The sequence below is a fragment of the Pygoscelis adeliae genome, unplaced genomic scaffold (genome assembly GCF_000699105.1).
Source record: "Pygoscelis adeliae isolate BGI_AS28 unplaced genomic scaffold, ASM69910v1 Scaffold85, whole genome shotgun sequence".
In the NCBI taxonomy this organism is placed as follows: domain Eukaryota; kingdom Metazoa; phylum Chordata; class Aves; order Sphenisciformes; family Spheniscidae; genus Pygoscelis; species Pygoscelis adeliae.
The window spans coordinates 8,236,140-8,255,763 of NW_008824900.1; the positions used below are offsets into that span (position 1 = coordinate 8,236,140).

Here is a 19,624-nt window from a genome sequence, read left to right on the forward strand (position 1 = left end):
CCGGGGAGGCCGAGCCCCGGCACCAGGTGGGGTCCCCAGTGAGGCCCTCAGCCGGCTTCCAGGCTCCTGTCATGGCCGGTGTTGCTGTAGGCAGGGCAGCGCCCTTGGAGGTAAAAAAAACCAACCAGAAACCCACCCTTGAAAATTACAATTCACCTCAGACTTTATGCGCACCAGGGGGGAGGTTGAGCATTTCCCCAGGCACGGCACTCTGGACTCGGTGTACTCAGCTGTGGCCAAACTCAGTCACTCGTAGCCCTCGGTGCTTTCTCTTCCCCCAAACTTCAGTTCCAGGATTAAAGTCTGGGTTTGTGTTAATGATTCCAGAACTGAGAGAAACAGTGGGCTGAGGAGAGGAGAGGACGTGACGCTCGCTGAAGTGCGGGGGAGCAAGCAGACCTCAATCCTGCTCTGTACTGGTGCGTCAAACACCGACCCGTACAACCCAGCGGAGGGAAAGCTGGGCTTTGGCTGTTTCCCCAGCTTCCTAACTCCTGAAGGTGTCACGGTGTAGAGGGACCAGCTGAAACAGAAACTCTTTATACAGGTAAACTTAGGCTTGAGATACTAGAGACCATGTGTTGATAGAAAAAACATGGCCCGTAGCATAGCTTCTAAAGGAAGGTGTCTCTATATATCACTGTCCATAAAAGCCTCCTCTCCCTGCAGTAACTCTTGAGCTTCTTGGACAATTAAGGGGCAAAAATTTAAGTTCCTTGACATTTTGTGAAAACAGGTAGAGGAAACAGCTAAGGAGACCTCACTAGGGGCAGGACTATCACATTATTTACATCCAGAGAATCCAGCTGGGCTAAAGTAGGAAAAAAGGAAACTTCATGAATTGATGGAAGTATTTATCAGTTACAACTGCAACAGGAGGTGGCATTTACATCTTATTTGAAGCTGTATTACTGCAAAGTCTTTGAGGTGATTCTACAGCAGTTGTAGACATCAGTGGGTTTACTGACCACACATAAATTAAAAGTCACTAAATCTTTATCTCAAAGTTCTGGTGAATTATAGAGATAGTCTCTGGAGCTGGGCATGTCAGGACATGTTTGAAGCATGAGGATGAATTTCTACAGGCAGCTGTGAGTGGTGCAGAGGAAATGTAATTAACCACTCGGAACGTAACTAGGATACTTCTGTGGTGTAAAGTCCTGGGGGACTTTGAAATACCCATTGGTGCTCTGGAAATTAGTTATATGCCCTACCAAAAGAATAGGTTACAGGTTAGGTCACTGTGGAAGTTAATGGTTTTCTTTCTTTCTTCTGTGCCACATATTCCTGGCACATTCAGTGACTCTTACACAAGCCATTCCTGTCATTTTCTCTTAACGTTCGTGCCTTCTCTGGGGTGATGTGATCTTCTGGGTGGGGAATCCCTTTAAGGCTGTTTCTCTGCCTTTCCTCTGGGAGGATTTCATTGCATGCATTTCAAAGAGCTGTTTAAAATGTCACTACTGCAGACTGACTGTAGGTCTCCCTTTGCCGCCAGGCAGACAGCAGCTTTGTTGTTTGGGGGAATCTGTTTTGAATCAGTTTCTTTCTGCTGCAGTGAACATTTCAGGGAGCTGGTTAACATCTCCTTTGAGCATGCTGTTTGCAAACAGATGTGGGCAGAACCTCAGGAGGGAGTTCTGGCAAAAGTACAGGACCTACGTGCCAGGAAAGACCACAGCGTCACCCTTGCTGATCAGCACCCAGAGGACTGTTCTGCTCCAGAGATACAGATGGGTGTTAGCAATCTCTCTGCTGACCTTAGAGCCACGGTTTGAGGATAGAGATACAGCAGCAGCGATTTAGGGCTCTGGCAGCCAAACTCTTATGAATCTTGATGCCCCAATTTAAGCTACAGCTGTCACTAGCTCCCTAGTGAGTGACATCCTCACAGGAGAGGCTGAAGGTAGAGGCACACACCAATGTCACAGCCGTGCCCACAGTGATGCTGGGCTGTGGCCTGGGTGGCAGAGAGGATGGCACACATTCCCTCCTGCCTCTCCCATGAGAGCGGAGCAGAGGAGGCAGCAATGCTGGAGCACCACATAACTGTGTGCTCTCTGAACATGAGGCAGAGCCCTTACAAAACCTCACAAGTCACCAGGTATTAACAAAGCTGGTCCAGGCAGCAGCTGCAGCATCCCAGGAATCAATGCTCACTGTTGTCATGGCTGAACTGCTGTGGTCGTTTGAGGACCCTCAAGCTACCCGCTGAGCGGTGTAGTTGCAAAGCCAATTGCAACGCTGTTACTCCTGTGTTGCCCCAGCCAGAGCATAACAGATGTGATTTGGCTGTAGCAAGGTCTTACGACTGTGTTCCTCCATGGGCTGGTGGGTGGGAAGAGGGGAGGAAAAGAAAACAGGAGAGATTCGGGACTCCACTCTGAGTTCTGCAGAAACCTATCAGCTCTTCTCGCTGTGCTGGACTTGGCTGCCCCCTGTGTGAGTCCAAAGTGTATGTAAGGAACACAGGAGTCGGTCGCTGGACACAGTAATGGGGCGGCCAGGGGTCTGAGATCTGTGTAAGGAGTCAAAGCTGTGACACATCCCAGCACTGAGAGGGCTCCACTTCGGTGCAAGGCAGAGAGGCAGTAAGTTGGGATTGACAGCCTTTTGACAAGGTAACTGACCTCCACCCACCCCTGTAAGCTGCTGGCCGGGACATTTTCTGGCACTGGAGCAGTACTGATTTGCCTCTTGTCTGTCCATGTTCCCTCTTCTCCCTGTCCCTCTCTCTCTTTCATTTGGCTGGGTTTCTCTCCTGTGTTTGTCATACTCAGACTGAATGTTACAGATCCAAAAAATGTCCCTTTGCTTTGCTGAATCACTAAAATGACATGATTTTACAGCTGGATAGTTATTAATTCCGTAAGGAACTAGCAGTGCTTATATTATTTTGTAAATAAAACACAGTTGACAATGCATGAAAATAATGACTTCAGAGTTTTCAGACCTCCTGCTAAGTTGACTATTTTTGAGAAGTAAGGCTTTGCATTTTGGATCCTTTTTCAGGGAGTCTTTTAAAGTTTTCCTGTCTCATGAAGTGACGCTTTTTGCTGACCACACATCAAAATAATGTTTAAAACATCAATACTTACAATCTTCTCAGGGGTTTGCTACATTCATTTAATTCCTGGCAACCAATATATCCCCAGTGCTGATAAACTAGAAAACTTGTAAGTATCTTTGTACCAAGTGACACTGTAGTCAGCCAGTAATTAATGCACGATTGCTGGATTATCTGTGCAACATCTTGGTCCATGCTGTTACTTCTGTATAGTCAGTCAGTAGCCAGAGTTGAAGTCCTTGGGTAGCATTCAGTGCTTCTCTGCTGTATAAGGCAACTGAAATGTGATCTACAAGATTAGTGGGGCTTGTGGGGAGGGAAGGAATGTGAATTATAGGAAAGCTGCCACAGTGACAGGGCTGAGTGCTGCTGGTTGAATGCAGGGTCAGGATCTCAGCTGCATGATCGTCACTGGAGAGCAGGGGCCAGACAGTTCCGAACTGGAACTGTCCTCAGCAGTTACTCCAGTTAACGGTTGGAATTGTTGTTCCAGTGTATTCCACCATGTAGTAGTGTTGTCCCGAATGCGGGCTCGTTGCCTGGTGTGCAATGCCAATTTACACATCGAGACAAGGTATTTCCATTTCTTTATTCTAGTTTGCACAAAGTAGGGAGCTAGGTGGTAGCCCACAAAAGACTACCTCCCCGATTATCAAAACCTTTCACTATTTATAGTCTCTGTCAAATGGTCTTCTCACCTCTTATGCTGATTAGTTCGCATGCTCAGTCTTCCTCTGGTTTTGGGTCGGAGGGTTTCTTGAGTCAGTGGTTGTGATCTCCCCCTGCCGGAATTACCTTTTCTTCACCTTTAGCTTCATGTTTCAACCACTGCTGCTCAGTTCCTGCTGCTGCCTTGGTAAATTGGTTGTTTCAGGCTTTGATGGCCACCATACCTTCTTTGAGGTTTCGCTTAACAGAGATTTCACTTAGCAAAACAGATTATTGTGTCACAGTTTCCTTAGATCCCACGTTAAATATTCACTTTAAATGACCTTGAATACTTAACAGAAGTATTGGGCAAAATAATTGCGCATTAACCAATGACAGCCTCCTGCAAACTTACATTAGTAGTACAAGCTGTTCTGAAACCACATGGCTAATACTAAGTTTGTATCTGTGTCACTATAGCATTTCTTGGAGAGATAATCAGTAAGGAATAACCTTGAAGAGACCATTATGGCTCTTGCTGCTGTGCATTTTTTATTGAAGATCCCAAGCGCTATGTCCCTGCGGGCTCCCTTGAGAAGATATCTCCAACTTTGCAGCTGGTGCTACCCAGTTCATGCCTCTTTGAGTTATGAAGCCATAAAACAACAGTACAGACCAGAGGTGCCAGAGTACTTCAACTTTGCAAGAGATGTGCTAGACAGGTGGACTGAAGTGGAAAAGGTAACAGTTACTTGGCTTCTTTGATGCTGAAGTATTTAATGCTCGTCATTAATGCTGAGTATCTGACAAATCCAATAGCCAAGATGTAGCCATACGTTTGGGTTAATACCTAGACGGTAGTCTTCATTGTACTAACCTGATTACCTTGTATAAACAATGCATGCCTTACAACAACTATGCCCTTGAAGAAGAACTAAAAGACTGATAAAAGGGGAACATCCTGCTCTAGAAGGCGCAGGAGACTAGATGATTGCCAAAGAAACTAGAAGTCAGCAAAAAAACTGTGGTAGCTAGGGGAAAGGTAAAGGCAGCAGGGGGAGATCGCGACCACCAACTCAATTTAAGACTGGAAAGACTTGCCCCCCCACACCTGCAAGGAGCATGCGTGCTAGTTTACATGGCAAGCGAGGCTAATTTGAACATAACTAACCAATGAGCATGAACTTAGGCGGGTTTTTGCTAATCATGTAACAATATAAATACGCTGTAGTTCTTTTGTGTGGTGTGCTAGCTTTGTGGAATTACCACCTAGTACCCGTCTTTGCACAAACATGAGATAAATAAATATCTTGGCTCTGTGTGTAAGATTGGCTTATTGCACACCGGGTTCCAGACCCCGCTTATGGGACAACAAATACACTGGGGTTATGTTCTGATTATAATCTGGTGATCATCTCATGCAGTTTAAACCTGTAGATCCCTTAGGCCACATGCTGTCCTGTCCACAAGTCCAAATAATTCTTTCCTTTAATCAGTAACTCCAGTGAGATTGAGTGTGAGTAATTAGGTGCCTCATAAATGAGACTGTGAACTGAACCACTCTAAACCTTCCATCAGTTCCCCCATCAGCCATGATATGCACCCTACCTGGATATGCCAGGGAAATCACTTGACCTCTGTGTGTTTCATTGCCTGCGTGTAAAATGAATAATAAATACAGTGTAATGTCAAACCTCACCCACCCATCCCAAATGTGAAATCTTTTGCATCCGGGGACTTGGAATCTACAAAACTGAACAACTTTGAACCCCAAACCAGATATGAGCTCTATGCAAGGAAAGGGACCGTAGAAAAAAACCATGAAGTATAGGTCTATCGCCTTTCTTACTACATAGGTCTGGTCTCTATGGATGTAGGACTGCTTTTGCAGGCTCGAGCTGTTCATGGTGAGGGGCTAAACACAGTTAAGTCCAGCCTGGCAGCAAGAACAGAGCAGAGGTATCACCTGTCTGACACAATTGTTCCTTTTGTAGGAGAAACAGGTTTTGGCAGACTGTAAACGGAGCAAGGAACAGCCTCTGGAGAAGAGGTTTGGCCCTCTGAAGTGCGCAGATAAAATCTGCTCCCCTGAAAATGAACCTTAGTGTTATTGTACCTTCAGATAGATAATAATGTACCGTATTCTTGCTGCCCCAGTGAATTTTTTGCTCAGGAGGTGTCTTACTACACTGCTACTGCTAAATGCATTGCCCCCCTTTAAAACACATTGTATGCATACATTTCAAATCGCACATCAGTTAGGTGAGACATTGATTAAAGGTCACACTGTGTGGGCCTATGCTTTTGAAACTTAGATTTAATTTTCAGAAGTACCAGACAGGCCCAATTCCAGATGAAGTTGAAAATGAGCTCTGAGGACTCAGGAGACTCTGGGGCACAACCCAGAGGTACCCACATTCATCAGCCGCTTTGTTGGCATGACCTGAACCAAAAAGATTCTTCTTTCTCTGTGCTGATTACTGTACAACCTCTTCAGAGTGTAAGATGAAGAACTCAGGAAAGGAATACAAATTGAATTTTCTAAATGACATTTATAGGCTGTTCTTTCTAAGGGAGAGTTCTCTGCCTCATTTGGTATCAGTGGCAAATTTCTGTTGCATCCCCAGGTTTCTCCAGCACTGAATAACTGATGAATGTTTTTCTTCCTCAAACTTAAGGCAAAGACAATGTGTTTCTAAAATGAAGCATTTGTACTGTACCCTGTTGTTCTGTAGGAGGGAAAAAAGTCTAAAAACCCTGCATTATGGTGGGTAGATGGTGCCGGAGAAGAGGTGAGGTGGAGCTTTGAGGAGCTGGGAGTGCTGTCCAGGAAAGTGGCAAATGTACTCTCTGATGCCTGCAGTCTGCAACGGGGAGACAGAGTTATTCTGATTCTGCCCCGGATCCCGGAGTGGTGGCTCATGAATGTGGCTTGCATGAGAACAGGTTAGTAAAAGCATAGAAACGGTACAGAAAATGTGACTTAAACCGGTCCTTGCTATTTAATGCACTCAGAACTACCAACATGCTAATGAGGATGAACTAGTGTCATGCTGGTCAAAAACACTCTTCATGCCAAGTTTTTTCTTCGTGGTACTTTGAGGACTTTTGTGCATGCTCTAGCTGTTAAGGAAATCCTGTGAGTCCATGTGCCTCTGTCATTCTCCTCTTTCCAGCACTTGTGACACATCACAAATGCACTCTCTTGCTAACTTGCAGTGAAATTAACCCACACTTAACGAAGTGTTTCACATGTTCCCCTGTGGGATCTGTTAAATACTCAGCTTCCCAGTATTTACAACCCAGAATGTCTTGGTGCCTCACAAACACTAGCATATACCTTGTGAGGCAATGGCTGTGTTTACCATTAAAGAAATCAAATCCAGAGACTTGTTTCAGGGGCAGTGTTTTCAGAATGAGGAAAGTTATTCTGTTTATTTATTTTACTGTCCCGTGGTCCGTATAGTATTTGCTAACTTGTGCTAATCCTCACATAGCATTTAATCCATCAAAGCAATCAGTATATTTACAAATGTAGGGCCAAGTGCTGCTTCTAGTACATCTCTGTCCCACTCAACAGAACAAAGTAAGCTGAAGTCTGCTTGTAGGTACAGGTGTTATTCTTAAATGTTGAGACTGTTTTTCCATTCCCCTTACGTCCCTTTAGGAACTGTCCTGATTCCTGGCACACAGCAATTGACAGCAAAGGACATTCTTCATCGACTACAGAAATCCAAGGCAAAGTGCATCATCACTGATGATTCTGTGGCAGCAGCTGTAGACTTAGTTGGGGCTGAATGCCAGTCTCTGAAATTCAAGTTGCTTGTGTCAGAGGGCCACAGGGAAGGATGGCTGAACTTTAAAGATCTCCTGAAGTGAGTAAATACTGCTGTGAAGCCACCACAGCAATAATGAGAGAAAAGCACAGTGGTTTGTTTTGAATAGGAAATGTTGGCACATACCAATATATTTTCACCCTTTTAGGACTGCACAGTGGAAAAATATCAATGTTTATGACACTTTTGATTACTACGGTTATTTTGGTTAAATATTTTCAAAAATGTGTAAGTCACACTTTCAAATCACTTTGTTCATAATTTTGCTTATTTTAAGAAATGCTCCTTCTGATCACCACTGTGTGACGACAAAGTGTCAAGATCCAATGGCCATCTATTTTACCAGTGGAACTACAGGATCTCCAAAAATGACTGAACATTCCCACAGCAGCTATGGTATTGGCCTCACAGTAAGTGGAAGGTACAGATATCACTTTAATTCAGACATATTTCTGTAGCTGGTCACATAGCAGAAGGAAGAGAAACACAAGATTTTTACCAGAAGGTTTTGTTTCAATAGTTCAAAAAAGAGCAGTTGTTTTACATGCCAAAAAAGTGGGGTTTTTTTCCGTAAAACAAAGCAGTTTGAGTCCAGCTGCCTTATCTTATAGAGAATGTAGCAGTCATATAGTCACTAACTTCTTTTTAACATTTTCTCTAACTTTTGGTAAATTCTTCATTGTATATAGTTAATAGATTGCCCATGAACTGAACATCAGCACAAGTTTATGAAGTCTGTACCATAAAAGGGAAAAAAACATGGGTCTGTTAGGCTTCTGAAATCATGTGTGTCTGGATTAGACACAGCTGCTGCAGGAACAAAATGCTGATAGTTCAGAATCTTCAAATTTATAAAGCAATGTTGTTTATAAAACTGATATGGCAGTGCACTTCACTCTAACAGGCAAATAATAACAAATCAGAAAATACCAAACTAGAAGTAAGTAAACAAAAAAAATCCTCATCCCTAAAAAAGAGTTCAACAAAACCCCAGCAATCTCATACATATTCATACAACACCATGTTCTGAGGTGGTGTTAGCTTGTCCGTCAGTATAATTTTTCCCTTAGAAAAATGCAACATCAGTCTATCGTGACGACATCCTCACTATGCTGTGACTTACTCCTGCTCAGAAATTCAGCCTTTTCTAATTGGCATTTACCCAAGACAACCAGTGATATATTTGCTTCACTGGCACATCTCTTGTTGATATTTTAATATTTGCCTTATTCCTGCCAAATAGAAACTGTGGACCATTTCCTTGTGTTACCAGGTACTGGCTAGACTTGACTTCCTCAGATATATTTTGGAATACATCGGACACGGGCTGGGCAAAGTCAGCTTGGAGCAGCATTTTTTCACCATGGATTCAAGGGGCATGTGTATTTGTACATAAGATGCCACACTTCGACCCAAGCATTGTGTTTGAGGTAAGTGAGGAGAGCCCAGCAACAAACGGCACTATTCTCTCTGGCTGGTCTTGCCCAGGTTTTCATTTCCCCTGGCGCTGCGCAGGGGCAGCACGCAGCACAGTTATAACTTTCACCAGGCGGTAACCAACTGATGAGTTAAGTAGTGAGTGCTGCAGATATGTACCCCAAAACAAAAGCATATTTCACATCCAAAGAGTTTCATCATATTCTCTGCTCTGGATTTGACTGTACAAACCTGCAAACATCCATTATTAGGCCTAAAAGTGAAGTACACAAAAAATTGTTCTGGGATTTGTGGAGTACTTTGGTGTTATTATCAAAATAAGTGACAATAACAGATAAATGAGAATTTCGGTTGCCTGCACCATGTAATTCAAAGTTAAGGAGTGAAAAAGGCACCAACATTATATTCTCTTACATCCTCCACACACAACTCTTCATCATAAGAAAAAGACTACCATGTTTCATTTTACGTGGAATGACTTTCTTATCATATCCATATTAATTAGATGGCTGGAAATTGCCAGTTAATATTAGGATTTGTTGAAGAACACTGTCAGTTGTACACCTACAGAGCATCTAAAAAAGTAGCCTTCTGGTTTCACTTGTTTTCTACTTAAACTGCAATTATGAAGAAATTCTGCAAGAGAAACTGTAAAGCTTTCAAGGGCAAAAAACTTTGGTGTGTTGAACTAATCATAAAATGATGTAGATTCTGTTTTGGGGAAGAAAATAATTAAATGTAACTGCTGTGTGTTGGTGTTGGCAAGTACAGAGCTAACTGCTTTTAGGACACAATGTTCTGTTCGTGTGTTTCGTAAGCTGGATGCAGAGATAGTTACATTATCTCTTACAATGAAGATGGGACCTCACAGGTTTCAGTGTATTGGCAAAATTTACTTTTTTTTCTTAATTCTAAATTCTCTAGAGTCTGTCAAGATTTCCCATAACCGTCTTCTGTTCTCCTCCAACTGCCTATCGAATGTTTGTGCAGCATAAACTGTCCTGGTAAGCAAAAGCAGAGTATCTTTGTTGGTGTATTTGATCAAAACAGTAGACCAAATGCTCACCTCACCTTGATTTTATTCCAAATTTACAATGGCATAACAGTAACTCAGATCATGTATTTCTCAACATTTTGAATCTTAAGTATTAAGAACAAAGTCAGAATAAAGATTTAGGGGTAGCTTCACCATTTTTTTTTCAGATTTGTTTTTGTTTAACACTATACAGTTCAAATGGAATGAATAAGACTCGGTAAAAATTCTCTTCTTATATAGAAAGGACCCCACAATACAGGAATACAGCAGTGAATGGGGCATAGCAGATAGATGACTGCCAATTATTTGTTTTCTCTTTCACTCTAAGCTATACACTATACATTCAAAAGCCTGCGGCACTGTGTGAGTGCTGGGGAGCCAATCAACCCTGACGTGATGGAAGAATGGAAAGCGCAGACTGGGCTGGATATTCATGAAGGCTATGGACAGACAGAAACAGTATGTTCTGCTTTACAAATGTAAAAATGTATGCTTTACAGATACAGCAATAAATTCCATTCAGGTTGATAAGAAAAAGCGATTAAAATTATTATACTCGATTATGACTTCTAGGGGAAAAGTCAATTGCAATAAGCAACACTGGAAAACTGTAGTTTTTGTAAGTCATAGAACAATCAGAACAGCTTCATCCAAAATCCAAGGACTGTTTTTCATTCCTGTGGGCTTTGGATTGGGAACTAACACAAAAGGGGTATATTCCTCATTACTGCATTCCAAATTCTGCTTTAGAATCTGTCTTTAGAGCACTCACATTATTTGGAGCTGTGGGCATGATTCTGAGGGCATAGTTTATTTCTAGATGTTTAATCATTGGATATATGATTATAATGAAGACAATTAGTATTTCTGATAGAAATACACAATATTAGCTGAGTATTTTAAACCTAAACTGAATTGAATATACAAGCCACAGTTTAATTTAAAAAAAAAAACAAACCCAATACCACTTGTTACAGGTGCTGATCTGTGGAAATTTTAAGGGAATGAAAATCAAACCTGGCTCTATGGGAAAGCCGTCTCCAGGGTATGATGTCAAGGTATCGTACCTCTGGTGACTCAGTCTCTCTCTCTTGCATAATCACTTTCCATTGAAGAGGTTTGAAAGCTCTAACATGGAGTTGTACCATGTACAGCATTCAACATTCAGCAGTGAATGAAAGAGTGAAGAAGTGCGTGTTACTGCCCTAAACTGAGCATGCAAAGTAAGCAATTGGATTTCCCTGTTGCACCATCCTCACCAACATAGATGACAACCCACTGTTAACTGACTGTAAGATATCAAATGTTAAGGCAATGATAGAAATTAAATTGCTGAGTTAAGGAAGAGTGGGAGTGAATGTTTCCTGGCGATAACAAAACTGCTGAAGCAGATTCTAGCACCAGATCAGTTTGCGATATGGGTTAAGATTTTTAGTATCTTTCTTTCAGTTCCTAAGTTTTCCCACCCCATTACTTATGATCCTCCCTGGGGTCTTACTAACTTCATTACATGATTGCATAGTACTTGGCATTGCTCAGATAAAAGACATAGTGCGAAGTACAGTGGATTAGTAATAATCTTATACTTCAGTTGTCAGAGCAAGACCCCCTACTGCTTCAAATCATTTCCCAATTAAAAAAATACTTTATGTATTTTAAACGTGCACCAAGATTCTATAATCTTAACGTAATGCTCTTTAATTTGGCTTCAAGATGATAAAACTGTGTTTTGTTTATTTTTAGATTATAGATGAACACAGTAATATTCTGCCTCCTGGAAAAGAAGGAGATATTGCCATCAGAGTAAAACCTACAAGATCGCTTTTTCTTTTTACTTGCTATGCTGTAAGAATATTTCTACAGTTAAAGTAGATATCCTGTTAAATCTCTGTCACAAGGAATCTGATGCCCCATTTCATTTACATATACTCTGCTTACCGGTCTGAAAACCTGTGGGGAGGAAAGAGGGATTTCCATTTTTTTCCTGCAGATGCTTGGTCTACTTATACAAACAATTACGTGTTCGACAAGATTATTCTCCCTAGCAAGTTAAAATCCACTTTCTTTTGATTGTTATTTCCTTAATAAAAAGGGAAATGTTTGACGGGCCACCTAATCCCAAAATACTCTTTCACCTCGGGGCTAGAGCCCCCATCTGAGAAGTAGGACACTGTTCAAATCCCTTCCCTCCAGATTTGAGCTTCATGGAGTGTTTCATGCACGGCAACATTTTTCAGTTTTTTTTCCACATTGGTTAGAATTTTCAGTCCAACAACCAGTAGAACAAATGCATAGTGCTTTCAGTTCTGACACCAGGAAACCTTATTAAATTTTATGGATAGTATCAGCCTATAATCAGGTCTTCTGAGCAGTACTGAGCATGTGGAAAAAGACCACCATGCATACTGCCTAGAAAAATTCTTAAAAGAGCACTTATTAATTGCGCTGTGCTGAGCCAAAACTTTTCTGGGAGTGGAAAAAAAATATCTCAGGATAGGAAGATGCTAGAAATACAAAGGAAGAAATCATTAAGGGGTAATCACCTAAAAGCAAATTCTCAGTTCCATAAGCCTACATATTTTTGCAACCTTCAGTGGTGCCTAAAGCCGTGGGGCATAATATATAATGATTAAAATTTTAAGTTAATCACAAGTAGTGAAACTTCATTCATTTATTGCAATTTATGAATTTTATATCTAGTTTTGTAGCTTAGTAATGGTGAATTAATAATTCTCTATTATTAATGTCCCACGACCACAGTATGGACCAGTCTGAAAAGCTGAAATTTTTGAATATTTGACTGTACCATAACTTACATGCTAAATATGTTAGAATGCAGTTTCATGTATTTTTCAGGTAGTTTTCATGTAAAATGCAATTTAATATTTCTTAGGATGATCCAGAGAAGACAGAGGCAACAATACGTGGGGATTTTTATGTCACTGGAGACAGGGGGATTATGGATGAGGATGGATACTTCTGGTTTGTTGGAAGAGCTGATGACGTCATTAATTCTGCTGGGTAACTTAAGACTGATTAACAATAAATCATTAAACTTGAATAACACAGATGATTCAGATGTGAAGTTATGTTTACGTGTAATCAAATACAACTGAAAACCCTTTCCTCTGTTTTAAAGATACCGTATTGGACCATTTGAAGTAGAAAGTGCCCTAGTAGAGCATCCTGCAGTGGTGGAATCAGCAGTTGTCAGCAGTCCAGACCCCATCAGAGGAGAGGTAAACAAGTTAAACAAGCTTGTATATTTAAATAGCTTTGTGCATGCCAGAGCTAACAAAGCCCAACTTCCAAGGCATTTGTCTATCCAGGGATTATTTTTTTTTTCTCTTTTAAATTAAAACTGAATAAATTCAAGCTGGCATTTTTACTCTATCAGACACTGGAGAATCCACACGGGGAAAAACTGACCAAGGCAATTGCCCCAAATCCAATATAACAAATGCACCATTTGAAGCTTTCCCTGTCATTCATATACTTAAGTTTTTCATCTTTATCAAATGTATATAAACTGCCTGCACAGTCCAGACCAATAGTGAGCACCCACAGACTTTGGCAAAGCTTTCTGTACCTGCCCTATACATTACTCAGCAGTTTGTCAGCAAATGTTTGGTTAAAGTTTCACGTCTTACTGTTGTGTAATACTGTTTCATTGGCATTTAAACCACTGCTGCCGTAACTTCTTTAGGTAGTGAAAGCCTTTGTTGTTTTAACACCTGACTATGCTTCACATGATCCAGAAAAAATGATGAAAGAGCTACAAGACCATGTTAAGAAAGTTACTGCTCCATACAAGTATCCTAGGAAGGTAAGTGCTCAACTACCCAAACAATTTTCACTACCGTAAGACAGGGGGTATAAACTGTTACGTGGCTTATACGCCTATGCCACTGAAGTTGAGAAAAAGTAAAAATTTAGGTAAATTGTATCTCATTTTGTATTGCAATTTCCTCCCTTTTCCAATAGATGGAGTTTGTTCAACAGTTGCCAAAAACTATTAGTGGAAAGATCAGAAGAAATGAACTGCGCCAGAAGGAGTGGAGGAAAGATTAGAAGTACTTGTTGCTTTTTCATAGGATTTTTTTTACAAAGTAAGATATTGCAGATTTACACAGTAACATAGAGTAAAAGACATTATACTATAGCCTTCTTAGTTTAGGTTTGAATAAATTCTTACCTGGTTTCCAGCATTTGGCTGTCCCAGGTGCTACACTACTAGTTAATAGTACAAAACCAGGCAGACTGATACAAATGAAATGGGAAACTCATGTAGTCAAGAGCACAATAATTGATGTGTGGTAAATAAAGTATTTAATGAAGTGTCACCAGCATTTTATTGTTATTTAATTTAAAGGATAAAAAAATCAGTAAGAGTTTAAGAGAACACTTGCTTCAAGAATCACTTTTATAAGTGTAACAACTTCTAAGTACATTTTTAGAAGTTAGTTATAATCATTACAAGTATATTTAGAAAAAAAGTGTAAATAAAATCTGTATCATTAAAGTGTTCTTTAAGGACTGTACTACTAAAGAATTTAAAAAACATGATAAAGCAGAAGTTTAAGATTGTAGCAACAGCTGCTCGTACTGTAATCTTAGCACTTAATAGTTTTATCTGTTCTCTCACACTTCATTAACAGGATACTTTATGATACATTGATATTTTTGTATGCTTGAGTAATTTCCATTTCTTTCTATGTTAACTAAGCAGTGTCATTTTTGTCCCATTCTCAGAACATATATCTGACATCACTTGACTGTCCTGATTATATTAAGCAGGATAAACTTACTGAGTTTAAGATTCAGACAAAAAATTATCAATTTTCAAGTTCTCATAGAGGGTCTAAGACAAATATATTTTTTGTTGGAAGAATTTCCTAAATTTCTGGCGTAAGTTCCAAGAGGGGTCAAAGCATCTGCGTTCAGGGTGAGACCATTAGATTTCTCTTTTAGAAGCGCATATTCCCACTTGAAGTATCCACAACCTTTCTTATTACCTTCATGCTTGCCAATAGGACAACAAAAAAATGCTTCGCCATGATTTGGACCAGCATTTGACACACACAGTTTTTTAGCTCTTCGACCACAGTTACACAGAGGGGGAGTTGGTTTTCCATTTTTCACAGCTCTTACAGACTGATTCAAATTGACTGTGGAGTTCAGAACAGCAGGAGACACTTCAAGCATATTTGAACTTCTTAAAGGTAAGGAATGATCAAAAGATGCAGTTTGCTCATGATATATTGCAAAAGACCGTTTTTTTGCTGGTGGGAACGTTTTTGGACTAGATGGCTTTCTTTTAGGAACCTCTGAAGGAGTAGAACAATTTTCAATTAATGCTGATTGTGCAGAAACAGCATTTACCTTTGCAGATGGTAACTTAAAAGCTGAAAAATTTGAAGTCTGCCTTTGTACTGTTCCTACATCATAGACAGTAGTATCAGGACCTTTGTAAACAATAGATTTCAGAGGTTCCACAGGTACTACGGTTTTCTCCAAACTTTGATTATCTGAACTTATCACAGCCGATTGTTTCGAAATTGTTTTCTCTTCAAGCACTGTTAAAATATCTGTACTTGAGTCTTCTTTGAATTGAACACAGTCTGAGTTTTGTTCATATTGAGATTCTGGTATTAAAGCGACATCTTCCCAGTCAGTCAACAGAGGTAAGCAATCAGAACTAGTACTGATATCCTCATTGGAGATATTAACTGAGGAGATGGTAGTGGAGACGAGCACTAGTCCTGATCCATGTACTGGAAGGCTGTATCTGGCTGTACTCAGAGGTTGCCCATTGCTCAATCCTTGCTGCATGCCTGTTGATACAGTACTGTGAGATTGCTGTGCCTGTTCAAGAGGAACAAGAAATCTGTCAGTAGATGCTGCTGAAGAGCTTTGGACTTGAGCCTTTAACCTGGTGCTGGTTACAACGTGGACATCTGCAGAGGAATCAATGGAAGTGGTCTGTTGTTCTTCAGTTTGCACATTAGAATTTATCTTAATTCCAGCAATACCGTTGTGGTTTGTCTCAGCCAGAGAGTTTGTTTCACAAGTTCCATCTCTAGATGTTTCAGGTCTGCTGTTACCTCCCAGTGGTGTCTTGTCAGTGAAGTTTATAGTCAGTGTTCTGGAAATTAAATTATTCTTCAGATGTGCCTAGGGAGTCCGTAAACAAAAGGGGATTTTGGAAAATGAATACCCAGGAGTTTTAGGAATCAATGCATAAAATAAATAAGCATGTCAGCCTAGGGATGTTCTGTTCAATTCATAGTCAAGATGCTGGGTTTATTATTTGAATAGCTCACTTTTCATCTGTATTTCAGGCTACAAAGCAAGTAAAAGGGAAGATATGGAGTAGTTACCAACCTTATCCAAAGATTTAGTAACCTTCAGCACACATCCATCACAAATCAACCTCCAAGCAAGACGGGCAGTATTCCGAGAATCATCCAACCCTTCAAAAGTATGGTTATATTAATGACTTTTTTTAAAATACTTCTGGGGATAGTTCTTATTGGAGGAAAAATGTCATCTAGGGAAGCCTTACATAAATGACAGGGATTCACAGAACTCTGACATATGGTTATCTAGTTCAAAAAAGGGAAGCAGAAGTAAAAAATTCCTGTGCTGAAACATCTTAAGGACCAATCCATAGAGCTGAATATATATCCACAATTTTTAAAATCCTTGCTCTGTTTTATTGATCATGTGAAAAAATTCATATTGTGCTGGTATTCTCTTACACTAATATGCTGTCCAGAGCTATCAGGTAAAATCAGTTTTTCCTCTGCCTCTTTTCTTTTGCGCCCTAGCAATTCAGAGATCGATCTTGTTGAACATGCACTCAATAGCACTAGGAAAGATTTCAGAAATAAAGCATGAGGTTAGAAATGACAAACTCTGATCTTTGAAGCATCTAGCCTTTCTTGTTTTGATATTTTTGTAGGACAGAACATTGCATAATAGTTAGTATTTAGAGTAATGACTAGCTGTTACTAGCTGCTTTAGTTTAGCTAACTAAAGCTAAATAGTAGCTATTTAGCTTTATAAAAAAATAGATAAATATTAAAATGAGGATCATCATATCGTACTTACCAGAATGTTCCCGTCCTGCAAAAGCCATCCCCAAATCTTGCAAAGCACCATTTAGCCCTTTAGGCTTCCTATTATAGAAGGCCTAAGGAAAACAACGCAGGTGCTTAACATAAAGCATTTCAAAACCTCTTCATGGTGAAGTGAAAACCATTTCAGAAATATCACCTTATGAATAATAGATTTCACAAGGCAATTGTGCAAATCAGGTATCTCCATTTTACAGTTGGGATAAATAAGCATAAGACAGTAAGTGACTTACCCTGTTACAAATTGGAATGGAAAGAACCATGAATCCCTTCTCTCAAGTCTTAAAACTAATCAATTCTGTCTTAGCTCTGGAGTCATTCATTTGCACTTTATGGCTTACATTGATGAAGGCCTTAACAGAGCAGCATTGAAGAAAACAACTATAAATAATATCTTGAGATGTTTAAACTGTTGCATATTGCAAAGGCATGGGCATTAATTGGCATAGGTATAAATTCTTTTTAAATGAGAAAAAGTGAGTATTGCTACTGACTCCCAGCATCTCATCTGATCACAGGAAAGGGGGACTATTCACGCTGTTTATCTTTAGAGACCCAATTCTGCTACCTAGGTTAAGAGGCTAAGCGCCAAGTGTCAGGAAAGGTAGGCTCCTGGGTCACCCTTTGAAGGTTTCCTTGACTACACAGGGGAAGGTACACTTAGGTGCTGTTAGCCCCCCAGTTAGAACTCTATTGCAGTGTAGACTGTGTAATAAAGTATACATTCATTTTTTCAGTATTATTCATGCTGTTCAGCATATACTTTCTGGTCCAAGTACAGTTCACATGCTAGATCTTTAAGTACCTCTAAACAGATGGTGATGACTATTTTCTGCGCAGCAATGTAAGGCAGCAATGTAAGGCAGAGCACACAAAACCAGGGAAGTTAGGAAGCAAGCGGAGCAAAAGATGTCAGGAAAGGAAAGGCAGCTCAAAAAATTCTTTTAGGATTATCATTCGTTTATCAACAGTAACACCAGGTTGTTTTCCTAGCATTAAGATTTCTGTTAAAATTCACACAGTTCTAGGGCATGTAATTTGCTGTTGAGCGATAACAATGTGGAAAGAAAACAAATGGGTTACTTCAGTCACTGGAACATACAATATTGGCTTGTAACCTCAGATACAGTTAGCCTTCGAGATGATAATATGGGTACAAATGTTTCACAGTCTGTCAATCTTCTCACCCTGTATGTTGCTTTGAGATCAATCCAGGAATTTAAAATGTCAGGTTTTCGCAGCTGCTTCCTTTTACACTCATACTGCAAACACACACCCAGGTCCCAGTCTGCACAGAAAAAAACCCACAAGTAATCCATCACTAAAGAACTGGCCTAAAATCTACATAAACATGGCTCAAAATCTACATAAGGGGACATACTATCAACATACTAGTAGCGTCCTGTACTGCTGGACAGGAAGCATAGGCTAACAGGCTTCGTTAGCACAGGCTAACGAAGTCTTTGTACATGAAAAGCACTACGGTTGCTGCAATGGGACATCAGGATAAGTGAATGCCTGTTAGTAAAGAGTGACTTCATGATGGGTGAAGATCTCAAAGACCTCATTAAATCATTTAGACACATTAAGAATGGTGACGCAGTTCACTCTATGTAAAGCAGAAAAATGTAACAATGTCAGACCCTGGACACAAAGATGTAGTGAACACATCAGGATTCAATGGATTTCACATTTTCAGTCTTATCCCAATATTGCACGTCTTTAATACCTAATAACAGGATTTTGGCTCCCTAGAAGTGAAGACGCAATCTCACTAGCACCACCAAATGTTCACTTTTTAATGTGTATGATTTATTCCACAGAAAAAGCAAATGAAAATTTTATTTACCTGTCCAAGTAACAAAGGTACAAGGTCTTGCCTCTGAAGTAGAATGACTTGGAATATCTGAACTGAATATAATTTTCTTCTCCTTTTGTATCATTTGAATCCATTTCAAAAACTGTGATAAACAAATGTTTAGAGGGACCCCTTCATCAACTTGATTCTTTATGAAACAGAACAAGAAGTATGCATGTGTTAGTATGCACTGAAATTCATTTGAGTTTTGTTTCTCTTTAGCTCTTTAAAGGCATGTTTAAAAAAAACAGTAAATAGCAATTGTAACGGTGTAAAGTAATACTAAATAGCAATTTTACCTGTGTTATGCCAGTTAGTTCTGTACAAAATTCAGAGAGAATAGGATGCTCCTGGGGCTGGACATACGTGTGGAATTCAGATTCAATCTCTCCTGTTGAAGTGTTTAACAGGACTGCTGGAAATTCAACTGTGACAAAAACAAAAGGAGAAAAACAAACAAACAAAAAACCAAAACACAAAGCCAGAAAGGTTAACGCTCTTCACAGAAAGTATTCCATTCGCTTTAAACTGGGGTTGAACTGTCAGGAACGAGAAGGAACATAACATAATGAAGACACAACCGCCTCCTGTAAGCGCCAGACC

At 40.1% G+C, this 19,624-nt stretch overlaps 2 protein-coding genes across 2 annotated transcripts in view; one reads left to right on the forward strand and one right to left on the reverse strand.

Moving 5' to 3' along the window:
* Window positions 1-3,541: 3,541 nt before the first annotated feature.
* On the forward strand, window positions 3,542-14,339 carry LOC103917598 (acyl-coenzyme A synthetase ACSM3, mitochondrial-like). The gene is made up of 14 exons (XM_009324786.1): window positions 3,542-3,641; window positions 4,196-4,456; window positions 6,451-6,661; window positions 7,383-7,590; window positions 7,829-7,972; window positions 8,825-8,981; window positions 9,913-9,989; window positions 10,357-10,483; window positions 11,002-11,082; window positions 11,768-11,869; window positions 12,918-13,045; window positions 13,164-13,263; window positions 13,731-13,850; window positions 14,009-14,339. The coding sequence occupies exons 2-14, from the start codon at window positions 4,244-4,246 to the stop codon at window positions 14,093-14,095; spliced, it is 1,755 nt and encodes a 584-aa protein (XP_009323061.1). The 5' UTR covers window positions 3,542-3,641; window positions 4,196-4,243; the 3' UTR covers window positions 14,096-14,339.
* A 527-nt stretch (window positions 14,340-14,866) lies between these two features.
* ERI2 (ERI1 exoribonuclease family member 2) overlaps window positions 14,867-19,624 on the reverse strand; it is a 5,745-nt gene continuing 987 nt past the window's right edge. The window contains exons 2-7 of the mRNA XM_009324834.1: window positions 19,321-19,448; window positions 19,013-19,169; window positions 18,351-18,451; window positions 17,138-17,219; window positions 16,371-16,497; window positions 14,867-16,169 (exon numbers count right to left, since the gene is read on the reverse strand). Of these exons, the coding sequence (XP_009323109.1) occupies window positions 14,867-16,169; window positions 16,371-16,497; window positions 17,138-17,219; window positions 18,351-18,451; window positions 19,013-19,169; window positions 19,321-19,448 (1,898 nt within the window). The remainder of the gene's footprint in view (window positions 16,170-16,370; window positions 16,498-17,137; window positions 17,220-18,350; window positions 18,452-19,012; window positions 19,170-19,320; window positions 19,449-19,624) is intronic.

Bases quoted from the DNA above. Each gene is read 5' to 3' on its own strand.
- LOC103917598 (XM_009324786.1), top strand. From the start codon at position 4,244: ATGGCTCTTGCTGCTGTGCATTTTTTATTGAAGATCCCAAGCGCTATG. The intron at 11,083-11,767 runs GTATCGTACCTC...GTTTATTTTTAG, and splicing joins CTCCAGGGTATGATGTCAAG to ATTATAGATGAACACAGTAA. The intron at 13,046-13,163 runs GTAACTTAAGAC...TCTGTTTTAAAG, and splicing joins GACGTCATTAATTCTGCTGG to ATACCGTATTGGACCATTTG.